General features: G+C 42.6%; 1 protein-coding gene across 1 annotated transcript in view; it reads left to right on the top strand.

The window, feature by feature from the left end:
* The first annotated feature begins 232 nt into the window (after positions 1 to 232).
* The window catches only part of RFX8 (regulatory factor X8), a 954619-nt gene continuing 939917 nt past the window's right edge, over positions 233 to 14934 (top strand). Inside the window, exon 1 of the mRNA XM_086933389.1 lies at positions 233 to 297. Coding sequence (XP_086789515.1) covers positions 233 to 297 — 65 coding nt within the window. The remainder of the gene's footprint in view (positions 298 to 14934) is intronic.

Genomic DNA, 14934 nt, shown 5'->3' on the forward strand with positions numbered 1-14934 from the left:
GGGACAGACGCCAGGCACGAACGCGTTTCTTCCTGCTGCTGCTGCCGACGTGCGGTGCGAGACCTTGTAGGGCACGCGGAACAGAGAGCCGGGACGCACGCGTGCAGTCTCAGTCATCTTTTGAATATGCCCGGCCGCTGCTTTCAGAACGCGGCTGGACAACAAACCGAGACACTCACTGGACGGGCCACTCGGAGAGGTCGGGCCGCTAGCTCCTGGCAACGGCAGAACAATGGCGTTGAGTACCATGTGCGCTCACAGCGGCTACCGCAGCCCGCACAGCACCGTGGTGCAATGGTGAGTCACTGGGAGTAAGGGCCGTTTTAACCCCGACCCCATCTGGTGTTTTGATGGTTCTCACCCGAGTCTGCCGTTATGTGCATGCTCATTAGCATCAGGCATGCCAAGATTAATATTCTTTCACGAGGAAAAGTTTATATTAGTTTTTAATTAGAAGCATTTCATAATTTTAAATACTTTTGCCACATCCTCTTCTGTTCACACATACAGCCAGCCGTGTGATTGGCTAATGCCTTTTCAGTTCTCGCTGCAGACAACTGTAGCCAGGGCTCAAATAGTAAAACATTTAAGTGCCAGGTCTCTCGTCAGGAGACCACTGCAGCCTGCACCACCCATTGCCCTGCCAGTGCTGCCAATGACAGTACCAACACAACTACTAACCATCACCCGCCTAGTACCAACACAACTACTAACCATCACCGGCCTGCTTACAAGTGTAACAATTCATACTATTCCAGGCTAGTCAAAGCTATAACAGTGCCTCGTGGAACAGGTATTAGTCATTTTTAATGTATACTGCATTATTAAACAATGTTGCTGTGCATCTAAAATAGGGTTCTCCAAGCCTTTCTCTTTTAAGAGCTATTTATGTTCAATAAAAATCATCCCGAGCTACCAATATTTTGTTATTAATAATATTATTGTTCACATCAGACAAGGCTACACTATTAGCTACTGGGTGTAATATTACCAACAGCATTCACATCTGTTCATCAGGCATGGTTGTCAGCAGTAATGTAAAAAAACGTTATAAATGTGGAATGTCTCTACGTCTGTAATGCATAACACCCATAGCTGCAATACCCCTGACACAAAGGCAATACTATAAGTAATAATTCTTCCTGGAGAAGCATGATTTGTCACTATAATATCAGTTTCAAATGAATGATGGAAATTCAACCATTTTTCTCAAAATATCACGATATAAGTTCTGAACATACACACCTTTTCGTTTCAAATATTCCCTTTTCAATTTTGATATACATATATTATTTTAACTGAGCAAACATTTATTATTTAGTAGCTGGGCTGCACACGGGAGAGCTACTTATAGGTAGCTATAGAGCTACAAGTAGCTCACAAGCTACTTGTTAGAGAAGCCTGATCAAAAAATTACACAGCGCCACCAAGTGGTGGACTGTCATTAGTGCTAGTGCTAGTATTTAGACTTAAGAGCCACACATAACATACTTAAAGTAGAGGTGGGCGGGTCAACAAATTAATAGGGAGAGCCTAGCTACATCTCAGCCATGGCCCTGGCACGAGCGAGTCCTGTAAATGTTTGCCATGTAAATTATACAATAAACAAGTGAAATATGATAAAGTCTCTTCAAAATTCATAAGGGGAGAGGATGTGACCTAACAGCTAAGGCGGTCAACCTTGAAACTGTGGAACCGAGTTCTAGTCTTGGCAGGGACGCTCAACATCCTGTGATTCTGAGTAAATCACATAATCTCCCCGTGCCTAACAAAAATGAATATGTCCATCAGTAACGCAACTGGTGATCATGTAAAGCGCTCTGATATTGTCGGGTCTTGTTCGTTCTATAAAACATAACAAAAGTAATGTCTTTTTCTTTAACATATGGAAGCTTTGGCATTAATATAATCGTGGTTGGTGGATGTGCACTGCCACTTTAATAATTATCTGTACTTTGTTTACGTGCTCCAAGGTATCACTCACTACTCACGAGTGTGTAAATTGATATCAAGGTAAGCAGAACATGAAACTTTGATCTGTCTCCCAGGGCACAGTGTGTGCTGTTGATCCAGCTGAATGTTCAAATAAAGTTTATGATTCAAAATAAACAACGTCCCATTCCTGTTGATTATTTATGATATTTCATTTTATTCAACAATCTTTCTTCTTGATTAGATGTTATATTGACATCTCATTTATTTCGTTACTGTTTCCTCTTCAAAACAATTCTATTAACAATCAGGATTTCTCTTTACTCCCAATGCATTTCGGCGCAGAGCGCCTTTATCAAGGGATTGATCTGTTAAAAGAACAATAATACATTTTGTTAAGTAATTAATTTCGCTTACTAATGCCACCAGATCATATATTTCACATAACATCAATTACAACTTATATCCTCCTATCTAATAATAAAAATTTGTAGATCTGTTTTTTTGAACTGACATATTTGAATGTGCTCTCATGTGCGATAATGAAGAAAAAGGAGTTTTGGTAAAATACAATATTTGCCTTAGATCACATAATTTAAGCTAAGAAGCCGCTGATCCAGCGGCTCACCAGCAACAGGTAATACCACATACTCACCTGGGCCCATACACACTCTCACTACAACCTCGCAATATCCGCTGGAGTCATGGTTTTTTGAGTTCTTACCATTTCAAGATTAGTTACCTCTTATTCTCAACTAATCTTTCCCTGATCAAACAGTTCTTCCCTCTGGTCAATGGACCATTAGTTGAACTAGTTGATGGTAAAATAACATAAATTGATCTACTTACTTTTATGAAATGATCAGAGTCGAGAAATATTTCAAATCTTTATCTAAATTAATTTTCATGTAAACCACTTACAAAGTACAGAACAGTCTCCGTCTCCCATAGGAAGGAACATTCAATGAATCAATCATTAAACATATACTTGATACTTTGCAATGACATGTTCAGAAAGGAGAGGATAGAGAGAAAAGAACATAGGCACATACACAGATATATATTATTATAGTTACCAAGAATGGTATGAAAACCAACCTCCTGGAAAACGGGCTGGGAAGGGTCACCGGGAAAGATCTGGCGACCAAAGGTTTCAGGACAGGAATCAGGACAGAATAGATGACCCCTCTACCACCGACGCTTGCATAGCACCCCTCTCTGACACTCTCCGTCCTCGAGATTCTTCTGCGATCTTCTAAATGAATTAGTTTAAGATAAATGGTTCTGCAATTCGATTCTTCTTCAGCATCTCTTGGCACTCTGACAGCATCCCGAGCTCTACAGCATTCAGCAAATCTCCATCTCACTAACTAACTAAGAACTACCTCAATTATACTCTTCGGTATTCATGTACCACCCATTAATGTTTCAAACTCACAAAAATACTAACTGATTGGACAGGCAGGGGGAGGTGATCATCACACCATGCTAACTTTCCAATTTTAGTCTATCAGTTTATAGTACTAAATCCCCACCCCTTCCTTTTATATTCATGTCTTAATAGACACAAAAGTATAATTTTCATATGCTCCCATCCGTGTCAGTGGACTTCAGTACAACGTTCCCAGGGTATGTATTCTTTTTGTCCTTGGACAGTGTTCAAGAGTCACATCACTTCTTCCGACTCATTCTCACTACACATTTGTGCAGCAATCAGGAGGGAACAGACCATGGTTCACATAAAAAGGCCCATTATACACACTATTGAAAGAGTCAAAAAGACAAATGTTAAAACCAAAAATAAATGGTTTTACTGTACACTACCTATCTCTACTCTAGCCCCATTTACTTATTAATGCTCTCCCCGCATTAGCATTAATAAAATAATTGATTTAGTTTTAGCAAACCAGATGCCAAGCATGTGAGTTTCAAAGAAGCCATTTTAATAGCATTTACGCAAGCTCTAGAAATTCCCTCCAAGCATTAGCACATCATAGATGCATAGATACATAGATGCAGTTGACGCATGCGCACTAAAGGTTTATAGTTAGCAGCCATTTTAGAATTACGCTTGAGGTACTCATTAGTAAAACACATAGGCAAGCTTATCTTTCTTTTGTGTCTTCTGTTGTGCGTATTAATTTACACAATACAAGGTAAGTACGAGGTTAGAGGTTACGTGAGAGGATTCTGTACAAGCAAGTCTCTTTTCTACGAGTCCTTGTTCTCTCAATCCTCTCTCTGAAGGCATTTTTGAGCCATCACAATATTACCCATCCATCTGATGCCACCTTTAGCATTTCTCACTTTCTTTCCCTTCTTCGTTCTTGCTCTCATCTTTATTCTTTAATTCTTTCATTCTCTCATATAGTTTCCCTTCATTTCTTATAACTGTATGTATCTCTTCATATATTCTTTTGGTTCCTTTTCCATTTATTTCATATCTCCTCCTCAATTTATTAGTGCAATACTTACACCATGTTACTATTGACTAAACTATTATTGCTATACCAACTAAAGGGAAAACTACTTGCCCTAAGAAACTTTTCCCTACATTAGAAAACCAAGTCCCTACTGAAGAAATACGTTTTGTTAGTCTTTCCCATACACTGTCAACCTCCAGTGGTTTCAATTCTTCTTGCATTTTCGTAATATTCTTTATGTATCCTTTAATTTCTGTGCTTTTATCTAGTATGTAAGTTCAACAATGTTGTACTTTCAACATTCTACAGACTCCGCCATCTTTGGCTAATAGTATATCAAGCACAAGTCGGTTCTGCAAAACCATAGATCTAATTGCAACCATTTCTGTATTAATTCTCACGAAAACTCAAGCAGTATCAGTCGAAAGACAATCAACTACTGTTGATCATTTACAGATTCTATGTGAATTTAAAATGACTCTGTTGGACCCAGAGTCACCTGTCCACCTAGGGTAGCCTGGCACAGAGTGATAAGACCTATCTCTAAGGCAACTGTGCTATGCTTGCGTCACACTCACCACAGTAACCCAGCGCCCATCCTCCAAAAATGACACCACACCTTGTTAGAAAAATGAGAATTGCTTTATAAAAATTCCTTAAGTTAACTTATTCCGTTAAGCATGTATCACTTAAACACATCAAGCACTTCCACATTTGATTACCTGCATCATGTAGAACCCAACATTGCATTTAGTTCAATAATCTTGTTCCCCAGAGGAAATGAATTCAGTAAAACCACTTAATACTCTAAATTTCAGGCAGTTACTTTTGCAGTTTAAATAAAATTAAGCAGGAAATAAACACAATACATCTATTCAGGGAAGCAAGATTGTGCATTACTACAGCAAAGAAACCATATTGCATATCTCTCTTAGTAAAGTTGGTCTACGCGTTGATGTAGCAGGTGCCTGAATTCTATACTCCTGGAAAAACAAGAACGGGCATTAAATTCAGTCAGTATCATGCATTTGATCTCGTAACCTGTAATGCCCTGGCTTCTGTTTAACTTTAGTGTTGAGCCAGCAGCAGTTTCTATGGATGGCAGATCCTTAGTTCCAGTAGGGTAGTTTTGTTAATTTAGGCTCCCTTAGCCTACATGACCTCTGTCACCAGGGTTTAAGAGAGTAGGCCATTCACTAGCCCCGTGGAGATTTCTCCAATTTCGTGTCCCGCACCAGCCCCCAAATCCCTGCTTACTTGTGAGCTTGATGGTATTAGTTTCAGATTCAGCCGTCACAGGCATCTGGGGAAGATTATACCATCTCCGACCGTCTCTTGATTAAGCGTCTCCTCCCTCGCAGGCAAGGCCAACTTACACGCTGTGCCTGCGCTGAGGAGAGGACGCTTCCGCTACAAGGCGCAACTGAAATTGACTTGGTTCGGCCACCTACGAAGGCAGCCACTCCTTTCCTCCGAACAGCTGCGCTCCACTGGCCTGCGCCGGAGAGAGGCGTCTGTGATGTGGCGCCGTCTCCTCTGGGAAGCTGTCAAGCCTTCCTCTGGGCCTGCGTGTAGGAAAGGACGCATCAATGCCGCTCCGCCCCTTAGTGAAGCTGACGAGCCCTCCACTGGGCCTGCGCTAGGGACAAGACGCCTCAATGCTGCACCGCCACTTCAGCAACATTCACCTCAGCGAGAGGCAGCGATACAGGCGGCAAATCTACCACCGGCTCCTCACACTGGGAGGGAGTCGCAACACCCACATGGGCACCTCTAGCCCCAATGTCGCAGGTCAGGCGACCTCCACACCTCAGCGGTTCCCCAGCAAAATCGTCCCAAAAAGGGGGGTGACCTCTGCCCAGTGCTCCTCGACACAGGTGAGAGGGGGCAGGCCAGCACAGGAGGGGGGATCACTAGAGAAAAAGGGGGGGGTCAAGTTTTCACAGTGTCCTCTTTACCCCCGGAGCTATCTAGCGTCCTCAGGGCAGCTCTCTCTCCCACAGATCAAAGGGGCAATACTTTCCACTCAGCACAAACCCCAACCTTTATTCAAAACCACTCAGTGAAGGGACAGTTCCTCCTTTTTTGTGGAGACACCGGGGCAGGGTTCAACAGGAAAATATCTAGGCATGGCCAGGTCTACGGGTAGAGGGGCGATGACAGCGGCAAGGAAGCAACCCTCAAGAGAAGTCAACCCTCTCAGTGCCCCATCCCCCCTGACACCACAGCCTGCACTCCAGCCAGCCCTACGATGCTCAAAATGGCCGCCCAGGTTCTGACCTTATATACCCTAGACCCAGGTCACTAGAATGGGCCGGAAGGTACTAGATTCCTTTAATACTAACCTATGGGCCAAGCTCTGAGGTAAAACTTTGACAGTTGGCAGGCCACCATTTTGTGAGGGTACCTGCCCTTTTTCTATTTTACAAAAGCACCTGCGCTGCATTACTTTTTTGAGTTCAAATCTTTTTTATTGAAAAAAGAACATAAGAAGCACATAAAGAAAAAGAACGAAAAGCATAATACAAAATTTACATACAGTACATGTGGATACGTTTGACTCCGGCTTAACTACACAGATGATGTACTAAAGGATCTTGCGAAGATGTACAACTATGTACAACTATGACGTGATACTTGTAGCGTACATCCAAGTGGATTGTATATACTCTGATCCAAACATATATCAAGTAAGTGGATAAATGAAATAAATAGGTAGATGGATAAATAAAATATATAATATAAAATACATAATTCATGGTACAAATACGCAGATACTTACGAGGAATGCTCAATTGGTACATACATTGGTACATTACTTAAGAATTCGAATATAGCCCTTGCTGGGTTTCTGACGGAGTCACAGCAGTAAATGAGGAAGGAAGTAAGCTAGTAATTAGTAATTACATCGCCCTGAGCATATACACATACATAGAAGCAAGAGGGACTAGTATCTCTCTAGGGAGGATCAAACGAGAAGGAGGAGGCATCAAGAGATTTCCAGAGTTTTTTTGTTGATGCACGCCAAGGAGAGGATTGAAAGGCATTATTGTCTACTCCTCTGATGCAAGAGACCCACTCACGCCACATCTTGAAGGAGACTTCCCCAGCAGCCTTCCATTTGCCCAGTATGACCTTGCATGCTAGGGTGAGGAGTAGGTCTAGCAGCTGTCTATCATACTCGTTAACGACCGTTTGATCCAAAGCACCTAGGATGACATAGATAAATCCTCTCCGTGGCTTGATTTAAAAATATGTTCTATGCAGTCGAAAATGTTATTCCAATAGTTTTTTAGGGAGGGGCAATGGAAAAACAATTGCTTGTGTCATCTTAATTGCGTGTCGGAACATATATGGTCAGCGATTGGACATGTGTGTCTGAGTATATCAGACCTTCGGTTGCTAGTATCGTGGTTTTTGACAAACTCCTTATACAATCCCTCGGTCAACCTCCACTGTGACTTCCCCGCTATGACCCGCCCGTCCGGTAAGGCTCGTTCAGAAACTCTGGGGCTATTTTGCATCCAAATTAACTTGTAAGCGTAAGTACCAATACGAATTAAAGTAATAGTTGAGACAAAAAGAAACAGAAAAAAACATCTCATACCCAACCCCTTCCCTCCTCCCCTCCCAACTCCCCCCACTCTCTCCCTCAACCCACCCCTCCCACCCCAATTATAGAAATAGGACATGGCGATTCAGGAACAACAACAGCGAACTTCGCCTCCATAGCAACTTTTAAATTGACATATAATGAGAGCTACAAAGATTTCTAGTTCTCAAACAACTTTAACTGAAATCTTATATGGCTCGGGCAGCCCATTGCGTCTATATTTAGGACATATAGTGCACAACTTATACAGTCTATCGAGCTTTGGTATTCTAGAGTATCCCTGAGTGTCTCTGAGTATCTGAGTGTCTGAGAAGACCCAACGTAACTATGCATAATGTAAGTAATGTAGCATTGGCATCACTCCTAAGAGACAACATCCCATGTAAGCCTAGTTGAGACATTATATGATAACCTGTTTGCTGACATGTATTAGGAGGGAATCACATTATGATACATCAGTATCTGTTAAATTGCGCTACCAATACAAACATGTCTGCTGCCACCCTTTCACTGTGATATTGTGTGGTGACTTACAGCACCATAACAAGATAGGTTAGGAATCTCGAACCCTAAACAGTAAGGGTTAGTCTGCAAGTTCGTATAGTGTTGCCAACATCAAAGTAGACCTTAGTGCACAAACATTCGAGGAAGAGAGGCAACCTGGAAAGAAAAATGCGTATCAATCACTAGACACTTCTAGTCCCTTTTAGCCGGTACCAGATGCACCAACCGCTTCTGTTACTGATACATCCATGCGCGCTTCATCTGCGTTATTGAGCATGCGTTTGAGCTTAGTTGGATCCATAAAAACGTGGGATATTCCTTGGATAGTCACTTTGAATTTGGCCGGACCAACAAAACCATACTGGTGACCCAATGATCGCAGTTGTGGTCGTAGTGCAAGGAAAGCTTTCCTTGCACTACGACCACAACTGCGCTGCATTACTAATAGGTAATAATGAGGCGCCCAGAGACCTAGGGTCAACACCAAAAAAAAAAAAAATGTAGTGGACACACAAGAAAAATGCAGAAGTCAAAAAGGTGATAAAAAAAATAATAATTAGAAGGGACCACCCAAAAGGCTAACAGGTCTAACAGACTCCCACTGAAGGTATTAATGCACTGAATATGTCACCTATTATTTCTGAAAAACTAGTTCTCTTTCTTTATGTTAGTTCATTAGTGTTTTCATTGCTTCCAGTGATTCTCTTTACATGGTATATCTTTGGAAATACTATTCCAAAGTAGCAACTCCCGTACCACCGTGCAGGCAGCTTATAATAAGCTTTATCCCCACACACGTAGTAAACTCCAGGAAATACTGGATCATTTCCCCCTTTTAGTCCCCAACCTCCCAAAATTAGGAAGTTATGTTCACATTCACTGGAACCAATAAATACGTTATTATAATCTGTCTTAAATCTATGGAGGCATGTTTTCCCTATCTTCACAAAGTCTAGGCACATCGCAGCATGAGCCTTGAAATTGAAATTGAAATTAAAATATTTATAAAGCGCACATTCACCGAGCGGTTTCTTGGCGCTAGGGACACAGACCAAAGGACAGTGGGAAGGACGAACTACTGGTGTGGGAAGGCTTGGGCAAAAAGAAATGTTTTCAGAGCTTTCCGAAACTCTGGATAATGGGGGGGAAGCCCTGAGGAACGGGGGAAGAGTATTCCAGAAGGTAGGCGTGAGCGTGGAGAATTTAACGCCTCCTGACCTCTTCTTCTTGAAGCGAGGGACAACCAAAAGAAATTGTGAGGAGGAACACAACTCTCTGCTAGGACAGTAGGCCTTGATCTCAGAGGAAATAAAGCCAGGGGCTATCCCTGCCCTTGCCTGGAAGGTGATACAACCCATCTTAAACAGGGCACGTTCCCGGATAGGCAACCATTGCAGAGCTTTGAGCAGCGGGGTGACATGATGAGACTTGGGCAGGTTATAAGCAAGTCGGGCTGCCTGGTTCTGCACCAGTTGGAGTCTCCGAAGGTTGTATGCGGGGACACCGGGATACAAGACGTTGCCGTAGTGTAAGCGGAAGATCACCATCGCAGACAAAATGAGTTTAAGGGCACAAAAGGAGAAAAAACGTGACACCTTTCGAATAGTGCGGAGAGTGAGAAAACACGAGGAAACAATTGAACTAATCTGAGAGTGCAAGGTGAGGTGAGCATTGAGTTTAATCCCTAAGGTTTTAACCGAAAAGGAGGGGGTAGGAGGGGAGGCCAGGGAGGAAGGCCAAAACAAAGAATTCCAGGGACTGGAGGAGCCACCCGTCAAAACCAACTCGGTTTTGTCGGGATTAAGTTTCAGATGGTTGAAGCTCATCCAGTCCCTGATGAAGAGCATAACAGAATGAAAATTATGAATGGATTGTGGAGAGGAGGATAAATTAAAAACCAGTTGAAGATCATCGGCATAATTGTAGATAGTGACATCCATCTTCTGAAGTGCAAAAATAAGAGGGGAGATGTACAAATTAAACAGCAGGGGGGACAAGGAAGATCCTTGTGGGACTCCGCAGTGAACCATTTGGGGGGGGAGCAGAGAAATTGGCAAGATGGACGGCCTGAGTACGATCCCTCAAAAAGGATGCCAGCCAAACCAAGGCGGTCCCCCTGATGCCAACCGCCTCGATACGGAAAGGAGGATGGAATGGTCCACCGTGTCGAAGGCGGCGGACAAATCAAGGAGAACCAGAGCTTGGGGTTGGTTGGTATCCATGCCCTCTCTGAGGTTGTCCATCACAGAGAGGACTACGGACTCCGTGGAGTGCGCCGGGCGAAACCCAGCCTTGCGAGAGGCTAGACAGCCGTTCTCCTCCACAAAAACGCTGAGTGTTCGGGTGATATGACGCTCCAGAATTTTGCCTAGGAGAGGGAGGAGGGAAATGGGGCGATAGTTTGCGAGTGCGGATGGGTCTGCACCGGATTTTTTAAAAATGGGAATGATGATTGCAGATTTGTGAGACTGAGGGACAATACCTTGGGCAAGGGAGTTGTTAAGAAAAGTGAGCGGAGGGGAGGGACAAGCAAAATAGATTTGTTTTAGAATGTGTGCCGGGCAGATATCGGATGGGGAGCCTGACTTTACCTTTGAGAGAAGGGACAGAAATGATTCTTAAGTCAGAGGGGGGAAGTGGTCAAGATGCATTTGGGGGGAAAAGGGCTGTGGATCCGAGAAAGAGGGAGAAAGAGGGGCAACATTGGACTTAATGGCTATAATTTTCTCTAGAAAATAACTATTAAGTGAGTCACAGAGGGTCTGGGATGGAGAAGGTTTAAGAGTAACTCTATCCGAAAAAGCCAAGTCTTGCACAATAGAGAAGATTTCTCTCGGCTGATTTTCGGCAAGCAAAATTTTGGAGGAAAAGTACTCGGTCTTAGCGAGGAGAATGGACTTCTTGTATTGGTTCAGAAGTATGGTATATCGAATTTTAAGAGTGGGACAATAGGCACGTCGCCAGGCACGCTCCGCTTACCGGAGAGCCATTTTTTCCTCCTTAAGTGCGGCGTTGAACCACCTGTTAGCGTCATAATCACGCCTGGCAGTGACTCGCCTGAGTGGGGCCAGCTGATCACAGCCTGTGCTGAGCCACTTGTTTAACCCCTTCGATGCTGATGACGAGCTCAGCTCGTCATCAGCCACGGTGGTCGTGTGCTGATGATGAGCTGAGCTCGTCATGAATATATGGCATCAAGGACTTTCCAGCACAGGGGGAAAATAACCACAGCAGCCAAGGTGTTAAGGAGTCCATTTGAGAATGAAAAGGGAGATCATGAAGATTAGGGCAAGAGGCAGAAAGGGAGGAACAGAGAGATGTCATGTCCACGTGATTCCAATTACGGGCCCAAGTTTCCTAGGAAGGGGAGGTTTCTTAGCAAGGCTTAGGTGCAAAGAAAAAGAGATTAAAGAATGGTCAGACCAAACACATGGGGAAACCACAGGGGAGGAAACAGGACAATTGAGTGACCAAACCTGGTCTAAAATGTGGCCGTGAGTGGGAGTGGGGGTGTGAACATGGGGCACAAAATTGAAAGAGCAGAGAGAATCAGAAAATTCTTTAGATGAAAGATCCTCAGCTGGGTCGGAGGGCCAGTAATTAAAATCGCCATGCACCAGCCTTGCCAGCTGTATAAATTCCCTCTTTCTCAACCCATGGTGGAATATGGTGTTTTTGTTCAGCAGCTTTTCTCTGGAAATCCTGTCTCCTCGCTTAAACTAAATTCAAAAACACTTTCTCTTCTTCACGTAATGAGCATGTGCGTCTAGACTACTAAGTACTGGATTCATATTCTTTCTAATAGGAATAGCTGTAAGTACTACATCTAGATTTGAATAATAATATTGTAGTTTTCCAGTTCTATAAAATAAACTTGACAGTCTACTACAGGAAATACCATATGTTAAAGGTAAATGATGGTAGGTGACTCCCTCTGCTACTGAAGCAGGTAATTTCAAACAAATATAACAATCACTAATCTCCATTGTGTCTACATACTGAAACAACACCTTTGTAAATACATTTAAAGAGGTGTCATTATCTGTTACTGTGTGATGTAAATCTATCTCATCTGCTGTTTCTAATTCTACTATATCTCCTTTCTGGTTAGCACTCTTTTCATTAGTGTGTGTCATTCTTTTTTTCCGTTATCATAAGATAAGTAACTGCTATTGTCTGAAATAGCAATATTAAAATCACTAATAAAATACTACATATGCAAGCCCTTTAGCATTTCTTTATACAACTTCGTTTTGGTCTTTCTGCAACCCTGGTTTCAGCCATTTTGACTCAAAAAGATTCCTTTTCTTTTCTTTTTGTTATGAATCAGAATCTTTAAGTACTTCAAGGAGGCATCACTTCTCCTTTGTCAATCTGTTCTGTTCTGCATCTACTTCTTCAGAATCTTCATTTAAAACTAGAATCTCAAATTCCTCAAGAATCACGTAAGTCCATTCAGGTCCCTTGAACTTCTTGTTCAAGACCTTTAGTCTTGGAGTTCTCCGAATATTTTTAATAACTGACTGTTCAGACTGAGTTTGACTAGTAACCTCATTCACTTGTCCTGGGTGTTCATTTGTTTTTCCCAAGTGATATTTCAACATTTTAACTCCCACTGACCAATTGTCACCTTTTCTGACCCTTTTAACTTGCATTGCGTTTTCACCTTCTTTGTCTTTTCTCAGAGCTCTTTCATTCTCGTTATGTTGTGGCACAACTTGATTTTCCTTGTCTTCAGAGTTCCTTTCTATCTATTCTTGTTCAGGCCTTGTTTGTGTGGCTTTGTCTGCCTGAACTCGTTCTTCTTCTTCTAACTGTTCCTGTTCGGGTATTCTCTCAGACTGTTCTTCTGAACGTGTTCTTCTATACCTGTCTATCCCTGCTCAGGTCTTTCAGTTGGTCTGTGTATCTGAGTATGTTTTTCTGTCCCTGCCTGATCCTGCTCAGGTCTCTAGTTTCTTCGTTCAATTCTTCCTGAGCATGTTCTTCTATAACTATCTGGTCCTCTCTAATTTCTTGCTCCTCTAATTCGGTTCTACTACTTGTTATGATAACCACCTCAGGTATGTCAACCACTGGTATCCAGTCCTCCCGACTTGTGCTCGGTTGTTCTGTGTCAGTCTCTTTAGAATCTTGTACTCTAGATTCTCTGACTGTACAATCTTCTGCAGACTCAACTGTTTGGGTCAGTTGCGATCTCTTTTCATCTGGGGCTGGTAGCCTCTTTGTGTGACTTGCATGAATCCAGTTGGGACAACCTGCACATTTCACTGCTGTGGTGGTGACCAATATGATTTGCTGTGGTTCATCCCACCTGGGTGCTAGGCACAACTCTCTGGTGTGATTTCTTACTACCACCCAGTCTCCAGGATTCACATGATGCGCTTGATCCGGCTGCCTGGTCACTGCGTCTTCTACAACCTGGTAAGAGATAGAACGCACTAGGTCAGCCAATCCTTTGCAATAATCCAATTCCAGATCATCAGTTATATTCAGCAATTTATGTCCTGGAATAAATGCTTGTCTCATGGCTCTTCCCATGATAATCTCATGGGGACTCAGTCCTGTGTTTCTGTCAGGAATACTTCTGAGTCCCATCAACACAAGCGGCAATGCATCTGGCCAACTCATTGAGGTGGATGCACACACCTTCGCCAGTCTTGATTAGATTGTGCCTTTCAATTTTTCCACCACTCCAGAAGCCTCTGGGTGGTATGCACAGTGCAGTTTACGTTCAATTTTAAATGCTTCACAGATTATTCAAATTATTTCATTATTAAAATGAGGTCCTCTATCTGACTCCAAAGTTACTGGAAAACCAAAACTCAGAATTAATTCACTCAACAATAATTTTGCAACTGGTATACTGTCATTTCTCCTAGTGGGGTATACTTCCACCCATCGTGAAAACAAACACACTATTACAAGGACATACTTTATTACCCTACATGGTGGTAACACTTCAAAATCTAACTGTAATCTTGTGAATGGTCCTTGTTTTTCCAATTTTTCCCCAACTGACCACTGTCTTTCTGCCTGGATTTATTTGTTGACAAATTAAATATCTCAGTAAAATGCTTTCTGTGACTACCCTAAACCTTGGATTATACCAATCTTGTATAAATAGTCGGATCACAGTGTCCCTGCCTACATGAGTGTCTCCATGGTACATTCTCACCATTTGTGAGAGCAAACAATCTGGCATGACTGGTCTGCCATCAGGGTACACCCACACATCATCTTCCGCCCTCTTTTCACAACCCTGCTTTATCCAACCTTCTTTTTCACTCTCTTCCACTTCCTCCTGCAACTGTCTCACCTCATCCCATGTTTCGATAGCTGAGTATGACATATGTTGGCAGCTGATTCCACTTGTTTCAGTTTTTCTGTTTATTGACATATTGTTTTTTGCACAATATTGAGCAACCTGGTCAGCGTATCGATTATCAGCTGTCACATAGT

Source organism: Lissotriton vulgaris, chromosome 8, assembly GCF_964263255.1.
Source record: "Lissotriton vulgaris chromosome 8, aLisVul1.2, whole genome shotgun sequence".
Taxonomy (NCBI): Eukaryota; Metazoa; Chordata; class Amphibia; order Caudata; family Salamandridae; genus Lissotriton; species Lissotriton vulgaris.